The sequence below is a fragment of the Heterodontus francisci genome, chromosome 14 (assembly GCF_036365525.1).
Source record: "Heterodontus francisci isolate sHetFra1 chromosome 14, sHetFra1.hap1, whole genome shotgun sequence".
NCBI classification, from domain to species: Eukaryota; Metazoa; Chordata; class Chondrichthyes; order Heterodontiformes; family Heterodontidae; genus Heterodontus; species Heterodontus francisci.
The window spans coordinates 16,195,296-16,214,515 of NC_090384.1; the positions used below are offsets into that span (position 1 = coordinate 16,195,296).

The 19,220-nt window shown below is 46.5% G+C and overlaps 1 protein-coding gene across 1 annotated transcript in view; it reads left to right on the forward strand.

Moving 5' to 3' along the window:
• The window catches only part of si:ch211-236l14.4 (SITS-binding protein), a 222,217-nt gene that overhangs the window by 102,558 nt on the left and 100,439 nt on the right, over window positions 1–19,220 (forward strand). The window contains 1 exon segment of the mRNA XM_068046788.1: window positions 2,844–3,112. Coding sequence (XP_067902889.1) covers window positions 2,844–3,112 — 269 coding nt within the window.

Consider the following 19,220-nt stretch of genomic DNA (forward strand, 5'->3'; position numbering starts at 1 on the left):
GACCAAGCAGCCTGGCACAAGCTCCTTGACCCCTAAGATCTCCAGCTGAAATGTCGGGGCCAACAAGCTAGCCACCCCACTAGATATAGGGGTGAGGTGATTCATGTAGACCACACCCTGCCACTCCAGGAGGCTTCATCTCCTGGAATAGTGTGGGTTTCCTGCAGAAAGATCATCGCATATCTCCCCTCCCTGAGGACTGAGAGATTTTGAAATCTGTGAGACACCCTCCCTGCTGCCATTGATGTTAAGGCTGGAAGTGCATCTCTCCTTCCACTCCTTCAGCAACCCATTGAGGAATGCTTTAAACCGGCTCCTCTCAACCGGTTTCACAGCTGTGCTCTTCCCCCCTCCCTTCTTGAGGGCGGCAGATCAGCACCAGATTCAACCACCGGCCGAGTGCCAGCTGAGCTTCATTGCGGCAACTCACGCAGGCCGCAAGGAATTCCCGGAGTTCCACAGTGGGGATGAGAGGAGACTCGGTAGGAGGCACAAGGGAGTCCACCACCTCAATGGGGTTGGATTCAATGTCATTCTCTGTCCCCATCCTCCTCTGGATCGTCACCGCCAGTGGCTGACACACCCACCAAACACTGCGGGGCAGGCGTCCCGGCTGCATTGGCTGGTCCCGCCTCCGTCACGATCCCACCCCCAGGATTGATGGCAGAGGAGTCCTCTTTGTGTTCTTCTATGGAACTGGAGCCTAGAGGCGCCAGCGGTTCAGGACCCCCCTTCCTCCTCAATCCTCAGGCAAGTGAGCGGCCCAGGGGAGACGGTAGTTCCCGCCTCCAGAAATCCAGCTGGAGCCAGGACTGAAGGCAGAGAGAGGAAGCCATCTCCCGCCCCACCAGCGCCCACAGACCCAGCAGATGGGGAACTACACAAATTGGCCTCTGGGTTGGGTACATTCTGGGTGGCAGCATCAGGCTGCTGGGAGGGTTGACCCTCACATGTCTCGCCCTCACCCAGGACACCCGACCCATCAGCCAAAGGAGTAATTTCTCCTGTGGGGTCCACAGTCTCCCCCACCACAGGCGGGCCCTCTCCCCCCCACCCTCCTCATCTGGAGTTCCCAAAGCTACAAGGGCATCTCTCCGCCCTCCATCTCGAGGGACAGAGTGTTCCCGCCCAGGGCTCAAGGCCTTCATGGTGCTGGTGGCTGGGGGAGCACAGGACCTGAGCCAGGAGGTGGGCCCTGTACGCATGGCCCTCTTCAGAGGAGGGCTGCCTCCTCCTCATTCTGGGAGGGGCGCAGGGGCTGAGAGACCTCCATCTCTGTAGACATCTCCGTTTCTACCTCCACACCCTCCCTGCCTAGATCCCTTGGGCCTGAGCTCAGCAGCGGGGCAGGTGGACTCCCCTGGACCAGGCTTATGGCTGAGCTCAGGCTCAGGCTGTTGTTATGTGCCCAGGGGGCGTGCCTTCAGGTGCTTCGATCTGCGCTGTGCCTTCCTTCACCCAGACAGGTCTCCCCCTCCCCACTGGATGCCATGAAAACCACGGCCTCTGGAACCGCCTGAGCAGTGGTTGTTGCAGGAGTATGGGGAGGTGCAGCGGCACCACCCTGGGCTGCCGAGGTGCAGTCAGTGGGGCAGCTCTTCTGAACATGCCCCAACCCCTTGCAGGCATGGCATTGCGCCCCGTCCGAGGTCCAGAAGACACGGTAGGCCGCCCCCTGGAACTCGACAACAATATGGGCCTCCGAGACCTCCTCCCGCACCAGCTGCATAAATAGCTGGTGGCGGAATGAGTGCACATGCCGGAGGCTGCTTTCCTGAAGACCGAACGGGACTGGGGTGATCCCCGACGTCACTTCCCCCAAATGGTGCAGGTGAGGGACGAGGAGTTCACCGGGATTAAAGGGCAGAATGTTTGATAAAATCACACGCTGTGCAGTGGCCCCCAGGCAATCCTCTGGCAGGGAAGTCCCGAACATGGTGAGCCACCTACTCAGGGCCAGGGACACCACCTGCTCGGTCTTCAGAAAAAACACAGCCTTCCCATACATCTTTGAGGCTGCGACAATGGCCGAGGGGCTGACAACCTCGGCCATTGCCTTAACACAAGCCTCAATACTCATAGTAGGGTGTGTGTAACTCTTCACCCCATGCTTTGTTGTCAGGATTTTAAATGGTGACAGGGCTACAGGAGCAGCTGTAGCAGCTGCTACAGCATAGGAAGACCCCGGCACCAGAGAGGATTGTGAAGCCATGGGGCAGAAGAATCACACCCACCGTAGGACAAAAATAGAGGTCAGAAAAGAATAATAATAATAGATTGTCCCACAAATACTTTGCTGGGGGTTATGGCATGGGGAGAGAGGCTGAAGGAGAGAAAAGCCAGGAGGAATCAGTCTCTTTGCAGATGTTACTTCAAGGCAGCCCTTCCGCTGGTCTTCCAGTTGGTGGAGGGGGGTGATGGGGGACGATGTCTTCACCCGGGACAGCTGTAATCCGCCAGGCACACCTTGCTTTCAGTGTTGAGAGGGAAAACAGAAAGTCTCTTCACCTGGGCAGCTCCAGCTATCTCAGGCTAGGTAGTTGGGGTGGGAAGGAAACTCCCTATTCAATGGTTTTAAACACAGGAGCTCCCTATTGAAACAAAACAGCCTCACTGGTCTCTTTTTCACCACCCCCCCCCCACCCCCCCGACCCTGCTGACTCCCCTGCCCCCCCAACCCACTCTGTCCCCCAACCCGCAACCCCACCCCCCCCCCCCCACCAGCCCCACAACATTCAATTAAAGAGCTTCAGAAATCCAAACTCCCAAGAGAGCTGTGTGACCCTCTGTCAGTATTCCCTGTTAAAAAGGTCCTAATCTCTACATGTCCCTGTTTTTACCAGGCCCCCCTCTTGACGAAGTGGAGGGGAAAGTTTGCTGTGAAGCTGAATCTCAGCAGTGAGGAGGCATTGGACTGGTTCCTTCAGCAGACCCGCAGCCTGCAGAGAAAGTTGGAGGTCCACTCTACAACACTGGAAGTCGGAGAGGAAAACCCCTATATCAACCAATTGCAGTACCATTCCTGCCAGCACTACAGTGATGACTACATCACCCAATTTGCACTGCTGGCTGAGAAGCTGGGAAATGCAACCATTATATCAGCAGCTACTCGGTAAGTTGTGACATGTGCCAGCAACTCCTCACAACAGGCTGGGACTGGGTGTAACCTGGGCTGGAACTGAGAGTAACTGGGACTGGGGACTGAGAGTAACAGGAGCTAGGGCTGAGTTAACCAGGGCTGGGACTGAGAGTAACCGGGGCTGGGGACTGAGAGGAACCAGGATTGGACTGAGAATAACCTGGGTTAGGATTTTTTTTTAATCCATTCTTGAGATGAGAGTGTCACTGGCCAGGCCAGCAATAATTGTGCATCCCTAATTGCCCTTGAGAAGATGGTGGTTAGCCGTCTTCTTGAACTGCTGCAGTCCATGTGGATTAGGTACACCACAATACTGTTACAAAGGGAGTTCCAGGATCTTGACCCAGCGACAGTGAAGGAACAGCGATGTAGTTCCAGGTCAGGATGGTGTGTGACTTGGAGATGAACTTGCAGGTGGTGGTGTTCCCTTGCATTTGCTGCCCTTGTCCTTTTAAGTGGTAGAGGTCGCAGGTTTGGAAGGTGTTGTCGAAGGAGCCTTGGTGAGTTGCTGCAGTGCATCTTGTAGATGGTACACACTGCTGGCACTGTGCATGGGTGGTGGAGGGAATGAATGTTGATGGTGGAGCTTCTTGAGTGTTGTTGGAGCTGCACCCATCCAGGCAAATGAAGAGTATTCCATCACACTCCTGACTTGTGCCTTGTAGATAGTGTGCAGGCTTTGGGGAGACAGGAGGTGAGTTACTCGCCTTAGAATTCCCAGCCTTTGACCAGCTCTTGTAGCCACAGTACTTATATGGCTGATCTAGTTTAGTTTCTGCCCGATGGTAACCCTCAGGATGTTGATGGTGGGTATTCAGCGATGGTAATGCCATTGAACATCAAGGGAGATGGTTAGATTCTCTCTTGTTGGAGATGGTCATTGCCTGGCACTTGTATGGCAGAAATGTTAAATGCTGCCTTGATGTCAAGGGCAATCACTCTCCCTCACCTCTGGAATTCAGCTCTTTTGTCCATGTTTGGACCAAGGCTGTACTGAGGTCAGGAGCTGAGTGGCCCTGGCGGAACCCAAACTGAGTGTCACTGAGCAGGTTATTCTTAAACGAAGGCCGCTTGATAGCACTGTTGGTGGCACCTTCCATCACTTTACTGATGATTGAGAGTAGACTGATGGGGCAGTAACTGGCCAGGTTGCATTTGTCCTGCGTTTTGTGTACAGGACATACCAGGCAATTTTCCACATTGTTGGGTAGATGCCAGTGTTGTAGCGTTACTGGAACAGCTTGGCTAGGGGAGCAACTATTTCCGGAGCACAGGTCTTCAGTAACATTGCCGGAATGTTGTCAGGGCCCATGGCCTTTGCAATATCCAGTGCCTTCCGTCATTTCTTGATATCACATTGGAAGAAGACTGACATCTGTGAAGCTGGGGACCTCAGGAGGAGGCCAAGATGGATCACCAACTCAGCACTTCTGGCTGAAGATGGTTGCAAATGCTTCAGCCTTGTCTTTTGCACTGATGTGCTGGGCTCCCCCATCATTGAGGATGGGGATATTTGTGGAGCCACCTCCTCCAGTTATTTGTTTAATTGTCCACCACCAATCACGACTGGATGTGGCAGGATGGCAGAGATTTGATCTGATCTATTGGTTATGGGATTGCTTAGCTCTGTTTATGGCATGCTGCTTCTGCCATTTAGCATGTATAAAATACTGTGTTGTAGCTTCAGCAGGTTGGCACCTCATTTTTTAGGTATCCCTGGTGCTGCTCCTGGCATGTTTTCCAACACTCCTTATTGAACCAGGGTTGGTCTCCTGGCTTGATGGTAATGGTAGAGTGGGGGATATGCCGGACCATGAGGTTCCAGATTGTGGTTGAGTACAATTCTGCTGCTGCTGATGGCCCACAGCGCAACATGGATGCCCAGTTTTGAGTTGCTAGATCTGTTCAAAATCTATCCCATTTAGCACGGTGGTAGCACACAATACAATGGAGGGTGTCCTCAATGTGAAGACGGGACTTCGTCTCCACAAGGACTGTGCCGGTAGTCACTCCTACCAATACTGTCATAGACAGATGCATTTGCAACAGGCAGATCAGTGAGGACGAGGATGGTAATGGGAGGAGTCTCGGACTTTGGTTGTAATGTATGCTTCAGTGAACATGACTATGTCAGGCTGTTGCTTGATTAGTCTGTTGGACAGCTCTCCCAATTTTGGCAAGTGTGTCTTTCTTTTGCCTGGATCAATTCCCATTGATCCATCTGGTTTTATTATTATTTGACTTTTCTGTAGCAGTTTGATACAACTGAATTACTTGCTAGGCAATTTCAGAGGGCAGTTAAAGGTCAACCACATTGCTGATGCTCTGGAGTCGCATGTAGACCAGACCGGGTAAGGACGGCAGATTTCCTTCCCTGAAGAACTTCAGTGAATAAGATGGGTTTTCACAACAATCCAGTCATGTCATGATCACCATTATTGAGAATAGCTTTTCATGCCATATTTAATTAATTAATTGAATTTAAATTCCCCCAGCTGCTGTGGTGAGATTTGAATTCATGTCTCTGGAGCATTAGTCCAGGCCTCTGGATTACTGGTCCAGTAACATTACCACTATGCTACCATCCCAGAAATGGGAGTGAGAGTCATCAGTCCTGTGACTGAGAGTAACCTGAGAGTAACAAGGGGGTGCCAGGCACTGGGAGTAAGGGGGGCCAGGCACTGAGTGTAAGGGGGGGCAGGCATTGAGAGTAAGGGGGGCTGGGGCACAAGAGTAAGGGGGGCTGGGGACTGAGAGTAACTGATTCTGGAACATAGAGTCATAGAATGGTTACAGCACAGAATGAGGCCATTCAACCCATTGTGTCCGAGCTAGCTCACTTCAAGAGAAATTCAGCTATTCCCACTCTCCCCCCCACCCCCCTTTTCCCCGTGGCCCTGGATATTTTTTCTCTTCGATAATTATCCAATTCCTTTTGAAAGCCGCGATTGTATCTGCCTCCACCAGATTCTCAGGCAGTGCATTCCAGATCCTAACCACTCACTGCACGATGAAGTTTTTCCTCCCGTCGCCTCTGGTTCTTTTGCCAATCATCTTAAATGGGCGTCCTCTGGTTCTCAACCCATCCACCAATGGGAAGTTTCCCTCTATCTACTCTGTCCAGACACCTCATGATTTTGAACACCTCTATAAAATTTTCTCTCACATTTCTCTTCTGTAAGGAGAACAATCCCAGCTTCTCCAATTTATCCACATAACTGATGTTTCTCATCGCCGGAACTATTCTTGTAAATCTTTTCTGCACTCTCTCATGTCTTCATGTCCTTCCTGAAGTGTGGTGCCTAGAATTGGACCCAACATTCCAGTTGAGGCTGACCCAGTGTATTATAAAGGTTCATCATAACTTCCTTTTGTACTCTATGCCCTTATTTATAAAACACACTATCCTGTATGATTTACTAATCGCTTTCTCAACTTGCCCTGCCACTTTCCATGGTTTTTGCACATATACCCCTAGGTCCTTTTGCTCCTGCACCTCCTTTAGAATTGCACCCTTTATTTTATATTGTCGTTCTTCATTCTTCCTACCAAAATGTATCACTTCACACTTATCTGCATTAAATTTCATCTGCCATGTGTCCGCCCATTCCACCAGCCTGTCTATGTCCTCTTGAAGTCTATCACTATCCTCCTCACAGTGTATCATCTGCAAATTTTGAAATTATGCCGTGTACACCCAAGTCTAGGTCATGAATATAGATATCTAATATATAGATCAAGAAAAGCAGTGATCCTAGTACTGACCCCTGGGGAACATTCCTGCAGTCCAAAAAACAAGCATTCACCACTACTCTGTTTCCTGTCACTCAGCCAATCTCATATCCATGCTGCCACTGTCCCTTTTATTCCATGGGCTTCAACTTTACTGACAAGTCTGTAATGTGGCACTTTTATCAAACGCCTTTTAGAAGTGCATGCACACAACATCAACTACGTTACCCACATCAACCCTCTCTGTTCGATCAGTGAAAAGCTCAATCAAGTTAGTTAACCATGATTTTCCTTTAACAAATTTGTGCTGACTTTCCTTAATTAATCTACATTTGTCCAAGTGACCATTAATTTTATCTCAGATTATTGACTCTAAAAGCTTTCCCACCACTGAAGTTAAATTGACTGGCCTGTAGTTGCTGGGTTTATCCTTACACCCTTTTTTGAACAAGGGTGTAACATTTGCAATTCTCCAGTCCTCTGATACCACACCTATATCCAAGGAGGAAAGGAAGATTATGGCCAGTGCCTCTGTAATTTCCGCCCTTACATCCTTCAGTATCCTCAGATGCATCTCATCTGGCCCTGGTGATTTATCAAGTTTAAGTACAGTCAGCCTTTCTACTGCTAAAGCAAAATATCATGGATGCTGGAAATCTGAAATGAAAAAAAATGCATCTATTTTGTTTATTCGTTCATGGGATGTGGGCGTCATTGGCTTGCTAGGCCATTTCAGAGGGCATTTAACAGTCAACCACATTGCTGTGGATCTGGAGTCACACATAGGCCAGACCAGGTAAGGACAGCAGATTTCCTTCCCTAAAGGACATTAGTGAACCAGCTAGGTTTTTACAACAATTGACATTGTCACCATTAGATTAGCTTTTTAATTCCAGATTTATTAATTGAATTAAAATTTCACCAGCTGTCATGGTGGAATATGAACCCATGTCCCCAGAGCATTAGCATGGTCCTATGGATTACTAGTCCAGTGACAATACCACTACACCACCATCTTCCCGCCTGTGGAGATAGAAGCAGAGTTAAAATTATGGGCGGCGCAGTGGTTAGCACCGCAGCCTCACAGCTCCATAGACCCGGGTTCAATTCTGGGTACTGCCTGTGCGGAGTTTGCAAGTTCTCCCTGTGACCGCGTGGGTTTTCGCCGGGTGCTCTGGTTTCCTCCCACTGCCAAAGACTTGCAGGTGTTAGGTAAATTGGCCATTGTAAATTGCCCCTAGTGTAGGTAGGTGGTAGGGAATATGGTATTACTGTAGGGTTAGCATAAATGGGTGGTTCTTGGTCGGCACAGACTCGGTGGGCCGAAGAGCCTGTTTCAGTGCTGTATCTCTAAATAAAATTTTAAAAATTAAAAATAAAATAAATAAAATAAAATGTCAGGTCTGTGACTTTTCATCAGAGCTGTGAAAAGCCTTTCTAATTCTTCTTCTTTATCAGTTTTTAGCCCATCCACTGTCTCAACTACCTCCTCCTACATTACGAATTTGGCAATATCTTCTTCCTTGGTAAAGACAAGCAAAATACTCATTTAGTATCTCAGCCATGCCCTCTGCCTCCATGCTTAAATCCCCTTCTTGGCCCCTTATTGGCCCTACCTCTCTTTTTACTACCCTTTTACTATTAATATGCCTGTAAATTTGTTCCTCTATATCTTTCCTACTAGTTGGAGGCCTATAGAATACACCCAGTAGTGTAATGTTACCTCTATGTTTCTTTGCTTTAACCAAATAGATTCTGTCCTTGGTCCCTCAAGGTCATCCTCTCTCTCCAGCACTGTAATATTCTCCTCAATCAATACTGCCACCTTTCCTCCTTTCTTTCCTTCCCTATCTTTCCTGACAAAAGCCTAGAAATATTTAGTTCAAGTCCTGCCCTTTTTTTTGAGCCAGGTCTCTGTTATCACCACAACATCATACTGCCACAGAGCTACCTGCGCCTGCAGCTCATCTACCTTATTTACCACGCTTCGTGTGTTCTCATACATGCACTGTAAACCAAATTTAGACCTGATTACATTCCCTCTTACTTTGACCCCACCTAATACCTTACTATTTCTAACCTTAGTGCTGTCTGTCTCTTCCAAGTCTTTGTGCACTTTGGTTTTCCTCTCTAATATTACCTTCTTGTTCGTGTCACCCTGCCAAGTTAGTTTGAACCCTCCCCAAACACTGCAGCAAACTGCCCCACAAAGATATTGGTCCCAGCTCTGTTCAGGTGCAACTCATCTGGCCCCCCACCCCACCCAATCCCCCTCGCCCCCAGAATCGGTCCCAATGTCCCAGGAATCTATAGCCCACCCTTCCGCACCATCTCTCCAGCCATGCATTCATCTTCTCTATCCTCCTATTTTTATATTCATTAGCATGTGGCACTGGGAGTAATCCAGAGATTGCTACTCTCGAGGTCCTGCTTCTTAATCTCTTTCCTAGTTTCCTGAAATCTGCCTGCAGAACCTCATTCCTCTTGCTACCAATTATCGTTAGCGCCCATATGGACCACGATTGCTGGTTTTTCAAAATAGCCCCCCCGCCCAGAGTATTCTGAGGCCACTCAATAACATCCTTAACCCTGGCACCATGGAGGCAACATACCATCCTGGACCTCAAGCTCCTCCAGTTGATGACACTTCCTCCACATGTGGTTGTCCAGGACACAAGAAGCACATGACTGAGATGCCCTATCATACCTCTATTTAATAGACTTGTAACTGACTTAACTGAAATGAAGTTAAGAGTTAAATAAAGGCTCACCTTCAGCTGCTTCACTTGTGCTGAAGCCACTTAATTTTATACAGCGTTAACTTGAATGTTTTACTTAACTCTCATTACCTACATAGCTCAGGTTTAAATTTACTGAAAAATTGAGACCCCTTTAGTGTTGCTATCACTTTCTATTTAATTTTAACTATATTCCTAGATTTCATTGAGGAATTGAACACATTGTAACTATAGGATAAATTATCAAGTCGTATAAAAACAGGAAGTGATGGAAATACTCAGCAGGTCAGGCAACAGCTGTGGAATAAGAAGCAGAGTTAACATCACTGACCTGAAACATTAACGTTGCTTCTCTCTCCACAGATGCTGCCAGACCTGCTGAGTTTTTCCGGCACTTTCTGTTTTTAGTTCAGATTTCCAGCATCCACAGTATTTTGCTTTTAATTATCAAGTGAGTTTTAGTTTTATGCTAATTAATTGATCTGGACTTGCATTAAAGTTGATTAATTTAATTATAATAAAACCGTAAAGCTTACCAGTACATTCACCCCACATGACACCTTTGCGCTATATCCCCGCCATTTATCACTGCTCCTCTCTCCCGCTGTGCTTTACTGGGACTGAGAGTAACCGGGGCTGGGGACTGAGAGTAACCGGGGCTGGGGGCTGAGAGTAACCGGGGCTGGGGGCTGAGAGTAACCGGGACTGGAGAATAAAAGTAACCGGGGCTCGGACTGAGAGTAACCGGGGCTGGGGACTGAGAGTAACCGGGGCTGGGGACTGAGAGCAACCGGGGCTGGGGACTGAGAGCAACCGGGGCTGGGGACTGAGAGCAACCGGGGCTGGGGACTCAGAGTAACCGGGACTGGGGACTGAAAGTAACCGGGGCTGGGACTGAGAGTAACCGGGGCTGGGGACTGAGAGTAACCGGGGCTGGGGACTGAGAGTAATCGGGGCTGGGGACTGAGAGTAACCGGGGCTGGGGACTGAGAGTAACCGGGGCTGGGACTGAGAGTAACCGGGGCTGGGGACTGAGAGTAACCGGGGCTGGGGAGTGAGAGCAACCGGGGCTGGGGAGTGAGAGCAACCGGGGCTGGGGAGTGAGAGCAACCGGGGCTGGGGACTGAGAGCAACCGGGGCTGGGGACTGAGAGCAACCGGGGCTGGGGACTGAGAGCAACCGGGGCTGGGGACTGAGAGCAACCGGGGCTGAGGACTGAGAGCAACCGGGGCTGCGGACTGAGAGCAACTGGGAATGGTGTGATTTGATTACTAATCTGGAGGGCTGGATGAATGATCTTGAGACATTAGTCCAAATTTCTCTATGGAAGCTGTGGAATTTAAATTCCGTTAATTAAATAAATCTGGAATACTAAGCTAATATCAGTAATGATGACCACGTATCTTCCCAGATTGTGGTTAAAAACCCATCTTGTTCACTAATGTCCTTTAGGGAAGGAAATCTGCTGTCCTTACCTGGTCTGACCTACATGTGACTCCAGAACCACAGCAATGTGGTTGACCCTTACCTGCCCACTGAAATGGCCGAGCAAGACACTCAATTGTATCAAACAAATTCAGAAAAGTAGAATAAGAATAAAATTGGGTGGATCACCAGCATTGACTAGGCACTGGAAATGACGAAGGTATACCCTATCCAGTCAGTCCTGCAAAGTCCTCCTCACTAACATCTGGGCCTAATGCCAAAATTACGAGAGCTATCCCACAGACTAATCAAGCAACAGCCTGACAGCATTATGCTCACAGAATCATAGTTTACAGCCAATGTCCAGACTCCTCCATCACCATCCCTGGGTATGTCCTGTCCCTCTGGCAGGACAGATGCAGCAGAGGTGGCAGCACAGTGGTATACAGTCGGGAGTTCTCAACATCAATTCTGGACCCCATGAAGTCTCATGGCATCGGGTCCATCATGGACAAGGAAACCTTCTGCTGATTACCACCTACTGCCTTCCTCAGCTGATGAATCAGTACTTCTCCATGTTGAAACACCAATTGGAAGAAGCACTGAGGGTAGCAAGGGCACAGAATATACTCTGGGTGGGGGACATCAATGGCCATCACCAAGGGTGGCTCGGTAGCACCATTACTGACCAAGCTGGCCGAGTCCTAAAGGACATAGCTGCTAGACTGGGCCTGTGGCAAGTGGTGAGGGAACCAACAAGAGGGAAAAATATACTTGACCTTGCCCTCACCAACCAATCTCTTGCCGATACGTCTGCCCATGTCACTCGTGGTAGGAGTGACCACTGCACAGTCCTTGTGGAGATGCAGTTCCATTTTCACACTGAGGATACCACCACCGCCCCCCCCCCCCCCTCCACCCCCCCACACACACACATCGTGTTGTGTAACACTACCATTGTGCTAAATGGATTAGATTCAGAACAGATCTAGCAGCTCAAAACTGGGCATCCATGAAATGCTGTGGGCCATCAGCGGCAGCAGAATTGTATTCAATCACAATTTGTAACCTCGTGGCCCGGCATATCCCTCACTCTACCATTACCATCAAGCCAGGCGACCAACCCTGGTTCAATGAGGAGTGTAGGAGAACATGCCAGGAGCAGCATCAGGCAGACCAAAAAATGAGGTGTCAGTCCATTGAAACTACAACACAGGACTACATGAATACTAAACAGAAGAAGCAGCATGCAATAGACAGAGCTAAGCAATCCCAGAACAACAGATCAGATCAAAGCTCTGCAGTCCTGCCACATCCAATTGTGAATGGTGCTGAACAATTAAACAACTAACTGGGGGTGGAGGCTCTAAAACATCCCCTTCCTCAATGGTGGCCGAGCCCAGCACATCAGTGCAAAAGACAAGGCTGAAGCCTTTGCAACCATCTTCGGCCAGAAGTGCTGAGTTGATGATCCATCTCGGCCTCCTCCTGAGGTCCCCAGCATCACAGATGCCAGTCTTCAGCCAATTTGATTCACTCCATCAAGAAAGGGCTGAAGGCACTGGATACTACAAAGACTATGGGCCCTGACCGCATCCCGGCTCTGAAGACTTCTGCTCCAGAGCTGGCTGCGCCCCTAGCCAAGCTGTTCCTGTACAGCTACAACTCTGGCATCTACCCAACAATGTGGAAAATTGCCCAGGTATGTCCTGTACACAAAACGCAGGACAAATCTAATCTGGCCAATTACAGCCCCATCAGTCGACTCTAAATCATCAGTAAAGTGATGGAAGGTGTCATTGACAGTGCTATCAAGCAGCACTTGTTTAGCAATAACCTGCTCACTGACACTCAGTTTGGGTTCTGCCAGGGCCACTTGGCTCCAGACCTCATTACAGTCCTGGTCCAAACATGGACAAAGCAGCTGAATTCCAGAGATGAGGTGAGAGTGATTGCCCTTGACATCAAGGCAGCATTTGACCGAGTGTATAAATCGAGGAGCCCTAGCAAAATTGAGATCAATGGGAATCAGGAGGAAAACTCTCCGCTGGTTGTGGAGTCATGCCTAGCAGAGTAAGCAATTTCGTTCTTTAACAAATGCAGTCTTCAATCAGAGAGCCTGGAGATAAGGGAGAGCAAGGTGATTGGTGAGTACCTGGTATCACCCTCACGTGAAGTGCAGTGATGAAAATACTGAACCAAACTCAAGAGTTATAAAAGATTGGAACAATTTTCAAGAGACTGCTAAAAGTGCTGTCAACAAAATGGAGGCCAAGACACATGACCCTCAGCATATCTTGCACTCAAATCAACATCCGTGTCTGCTAAGACTGAAAGCCAATTAAGCCCTGTCTTTATGGAAATGTAACAGATAATCACATCTGAATGTGAGATATACTCAAGCACAATGAGACAAGACCTTTCTCAGACCTCTCATCTATGAATAACCTCCATTACAATGGAATGTGAACCACTCTCATCTCCTCAGAATGGGACCATCATCAAGGCCAGCCCAGTTAGGACTGAAACCTGAAGTCACATGGACGAAACCAACCCTTGTAAAAATTCACCTTAAAAGAAAATTGTTTTGAGGAACAAAGAGGGAGTCTTTTCAGGACAAGATTAGAGACAACAGCATCTGTCTGGTCTCTCCTCACACACACAGTGCAACAAAAAAGCCATCTTGCATTCCTGCAAGGCTAAGAGAGAGAGAGAGAGATCAATTCTAGCCAATACAGTTGAACCCTGCTGAGACAAGTTGGAAGCTCGCTACAGCAGAGACAGGAGAGTGCCTTTGAAAAAATTACTTTTCTAGTGTTGATAATTGACCTAAGCCATCAGTACCATCTTCAACCCAAAGTGAACCACCAGGAGACTGAAACAGCCTACCGAATACCAGGCAACCAGCAAACAGACCTGCAACTTTAAAAAATCGCCTTCTGAGGGATCCCACAGATTATTCCTGAAACAACAGACTTTTACAACCTGAACTCTGAAAACCTCTTACCCTGTACTTTTCTATCTATCTTCTCTTGAGAGTGCATGTGAGGATGAATGCATGTGAGTGGTATTGTGATCATTTTGGGATTTGTTTAAAAATAGTTATTTTTTTTACTTATGAGAAAATCTGTCATCCATTTGTTTATTTGCTAAATAAAACACAAGGGGTTAAAACGCTAGCAACAAAAACACTTGCTGTGGTCAGTTGGGAGGTGAACAGTGGAAACCAGCCACACCATCACTCACCTGACCATAACAAATTGGCTCAAAGCCAAGATCTGAACAATCAGACTAAATGAGATAAAAGCAAAATACTGCGGACGCTGGAAATCTGAAACAAAAACAAGAAATGCTGGAACCACTCAGCAGGTCTGGCAGCATCTGTGGAAAGAGAAGCAGAGTTAACGTTTCGGGTCAGCGACCCTTCTTCGGAACTGACAAATATTAGAAAAGTCACAGATTATAAACAAGTGAGGTGGGGGTTGGGCAAGAGATAACAAAGGAGAAGGTGCAGGTTGGACCAGGCCACATAGCTGACAAAAAGGTCACGGAGCAAAGGCAAACAATATGTTAATGGTGTGTTGAAAGACAAAGCATTAGTACAGATTAAGTGTGAATATACTGAATATTGAACAGCAGCAAGTGCAAACCTGAAGAAAAACAACCTGAAGAAAAAGACTAAATGAGATATCTGGTAAAGGGAGGAAAATGCACCTCTAAATCTGTAGAAAATTGAACAAATAGGTTTTCTCATATCAGTCTTTTTTTTCTCTACGGTGCTAGAAACAAAAGATATGGCCACATGTAATGCTGAAGAGTTTGTAGAGCAGGGAGACATATCCCATGATAAGTTAAATAAATTAAGTATTGAAGATTTAAAAAGCTTAGCCTTTCAGGTGTGAGACACGTTCAAACAAGAAACAAAGAAACCTGAAATAGTGAGGAATTAAGCCAACCATTTTAAACTTCACCCGAAGCCCGAAGAAGAAAGCATAGAATCTGAATCTGAGAAAATTATCCCAGCGAGAATTTAGTTGCAAAGGGAAGAGATGCAAATAAAAAGAGAGGAAATAAAATGTAAAAAGGAAAAAGAGGTGAAAGAGTTTCAGCTTCAAAAGGAAAGAAAAGAACACGAGTTTCAGTTGAAAAGAGAGGAAGTACAATTGTAGAGAGTTGAATTTGAAAGGCTACCAATCCAAAATGAGAATGCTGCCAGAACTTCAAACAGTATCCACAATTTGGAAAAAAAACCTTTGATATACTGAGACACTCCTGATTAATGCCATAATTTAATGAGGAGGAGGTTGAGTCATATTTTATCTCCTTTGAGAAAATAGCTACCAGGCTAAAATGGCCAAAAGAATATTGGACTCTCCTGGACAAGGTGGGTTTGTGACTATTTCCTCTGTTATCAGGAGTGAGTTCCTCTGACTATGAACAAACTAAAACAGCAATTCTAAATGCATGCAAGTTAGTACCTGAAGCCTATCGACAGAAATTCAGACACACTGGGAAAAGACCTACCAGACATACATTGAATTTGAAAGAATTAAACATATGGCTTTCGATCACTGGATGCTATCTCTGAAGCTAGAACCCTCATCTGAATATTTGAGAGAAGTAATGTTGCTGGAAGAATTTAAAAATAGCATCCTGGTTAATAACAGAACCCATATTGAAGAACAAAGAGTTACAAGGGTAGGAGAAGCAGCAGAAATGGCCAATGATTATGAGTTAATGCACAGACCCCTAACTCAGAATAAATTTGGGTCCAGTAACTCTTACAGACGAGGGAGAGATAGGAGGGATGCAGATAAAGCAGAAATGGGCTCGAGATAAAAGGAAAGTGGGGAAGGAAAACCAGATCAGTCTCCAACTTTTAAAAGAAGGAACCTAGATGATAAACCAGTAGAGGCATGTCCAATGTGTTTCCAGTGTGGAAAATGTGGGCATATCATGTGGGCGTGGGTTTTCTCCGGGTGCTCCGGTTTCCTCCCACAATCCAAAAGACTTGCAGGTTGATAGGTAAATTGGCCATTATAAATTGTCACTAGTATAGGTAGGTGGTAGTGAAATATAGGGACAGGTGGGGATGTTTGGTAGGAATATGGGATTAGTGTAGGATTAGTATAAATGGGTGGTTGATGTTCGGCACAGACTCGGTGGGCCGAAGGGCCTGTTTCAGTGCTGTATCTCTAATCTAATCTAATCTAATCTAATCAAGACAGATTGCTGGTATTCCAGAAAACCAACAGGGGGTGCTGCAGTCAAGACAGTGTCTGTAGCTATGAAGGTGGTGAGCCTGTGTGCTAATGTGGCACTGGATCAGAATACCTCCAAGAACATTTTGCAAAAAGGAAAAATGACTCCTTTTGTATCCCAGGCATGAGGCAAAGAGATAACCATACTCAGGGATACCGGTTGTCTTCAAACACTTCTTGTAACAAAGTTTACAGAAATGCCACCTGAAAGCAGGACAAATACCATGGTATTGGTAAAAGATGTTACTGGCAAATGCTTGAAGTTTCCCTTAGTTAAAGTTTACCTGCAGGGTAAGTTGGTCTCTGGGGTAGTGACAGTGAGGGTCATTCTGAGGTTACCAATGCAGGGGTTGACCTATTGTTAGGCAATGACTTGGCAGTTCATTGTATCCAGTATTGTATCCAGTGGGTCCAGAGCAGTCCACAGAAACTGGAGAAACTGAGAGGAAGAAACAAAACTCTGCACAGCTGCAGAGGGCTGAGGAAGTCCCAAAACTCCCACAGGGGGCGATAGGGCCAGCAAAGATTAAAGAGGCAAAAGGAAAGCCAATGGAACTTAAAAAGTCCAAATTAGAGACAGAAGAATTTTAAAAGGCCAAGATGGAGCCAATAGAATTTAAAGAGACCACGATAAAGCCAGAGGAATTTAAAGGAGCTGAGATAAAAGCAGCAGACATTCAAGGGAGTGCACCAGAGGTATAATGAGCAGAAACCTTCTTTAAATATTTAAATAGGAACACAGAAAGTTCCTAAACAGGCCAGCCAATAGTGAGGGATTTGCCTCACCTAGCTGAACTACCACAGGGGGAGTGCAGCAGAAGCTGGACAGCCATCTGCGAGCAGTAATGTCCCAGAGGACATGGAGCAGATTGCAGGAAAAGCCATTCCCGAAGTAAAGAGAAAAGGGAAGGTAAACAACACTTGTGAAAGCCACAAGAAAAATAAAAGTGAGGTCATTGTGGATGTGCCCAATGAAGAATCAAAGGGTCAGGTTCTAAATTCAAAGCTAACCAAACCCAGCAAATTAGATTCAGAACAATCTAAAGACAAAACGCAAAATGAGAACCCAGATGCCCCCAGGGGCTAAAAAAACAATTTATCTTGTCACCCTAGAGATAGGAATTATCAATGTACCAGAACCTGAACTATTAAACCCATGTGTTGTGGAAGCTGCAGTTAAGGGGTTACAGGCAGTACAATTTGAAAACAGCCAGGAACAATGCAGTAATGGAAATTTACATATTAAAAGCCTTGGAACAGAAAAGATGTCTCTCCAGCAGTCCCCCAAAGTACTGCAAACAGATGCTAGAGAAATTCAACCCCATTTGACACCACATAAGTGGGATTTAAAAGTAGGAAACAGATAGAAAGCACCAAATTTTCTAAACAGAAGCTTTCCTGGGGGAAAACTACAATGCCCAAAAAGGAAATTCAATTATTCAATTATATTGTGCCTCATCCAAAGAAAGGATGATGAAAAACTCAAACCTGAGCAAGAAATGGCTGTTACAGACAATGCCAGCTGTAGCAGTTGTAAGATTGCGGCATGGGTGTCATGAGTGCAGAACGTGTGCAGTAGTGTTACCCTGTACCTTCTTTCTTTCTAAACCAGAAAAAGCAAACAACATAAAAAATGAAATCCAAGGAATTTCATTTTTTCCCTTTTGGGGGAAGTGTCACTCTCACGAGAAGTGCAGCGATGAAAATACTGAACCAAACTGAAGAGTTATGAAAAATTGGAACAATTTTAAAGAGACATATACATGTACTATCAACAAAATGGAGGACAAGATACATGACCGTCAGCATCTCTTGCACTCAAATCCACATCCGTGTCTACTACGGCTGAAAGCTAATTACGCCCCATCTGCATGGAAATGTGACAGATAATCAAACCTGGTTGTTGTAATATCCAGATTACTATACTCTTTGTACTAAATAAAGATATTAACTGGAGTTCATGGCACAATTTCAAAGTTTGCAGATGATACAATACTTGGAAGCATTGTGAGGAAGATAGTGTAGAACTTCAAAAGGACATACACAAGTTGGTGGAATGGGCAGACAGGTGGCAGATGACGTTCAATGTAGAGAAATGTGAAGTGATTCCTTTTGGTAGGAAGAACATGGAGAGACAATATAGAATAAAGAGTACAATTCTAAAGGGGGTGCAGCAGCAGAGGATCTGGGTGTATATGTGCATAAGTCATTGAAGGTGGAAGGGCAGGTTGAGAGAGCGGTTAATAAAGCATACAGTATCCTGGACTTTATTAATAAGGGCATAGAGTACAAGAGCAAGGAAGTTATGTTGAACTTGTATCAGACACTAGTTCAGCCTCAGCTGGAGTATTGCGTCCAATTCTGGGTGCCGCATTTGAGGAAAGACATGAGGACATTAGAGAAAGTACAGAAAAGATTCACGAGAATGGTTCCAGGGATGAGGAATTTCAGTTATGAAGTTAGATTGGAGAAGTTAGGACTGTTTTCCTTGAAGAGACGGCTGAGAGGTGATTTGATTGAGGTATTCAAAATCATGAGGGATCTGGACTGATTAGATAGAGAGAAACTGTTCCCACTCGTGAAACGATCGAGAACCAGAGGGCACAGATTTAAAATATTTGGTAAGAGAAGCAAAAGTGACATGAGGAAAAACTTTTTCACGCAGCAAGTGGTTAAGGTCTGGAATGTGCTGCCTGAGAATGTGGTGGAGGCAGGTTCAATTGAAGCAGTCAAAAGGGCATTAGACAGTTCTATGAAAAGGAAGAATGTGCAGGGTTACGGGGAGAAGACAAGGGAATGGTACAGAGAGAGTTGCTCTTTTAGAGAGCTGGTGTGGACGTGATGGGCCTAATGGCCTCCTTCTGCGCTGTAACAATTCTTTGAGTTTATTTACAGATGTCTAGCATCCATGGCTTCCACTACAAT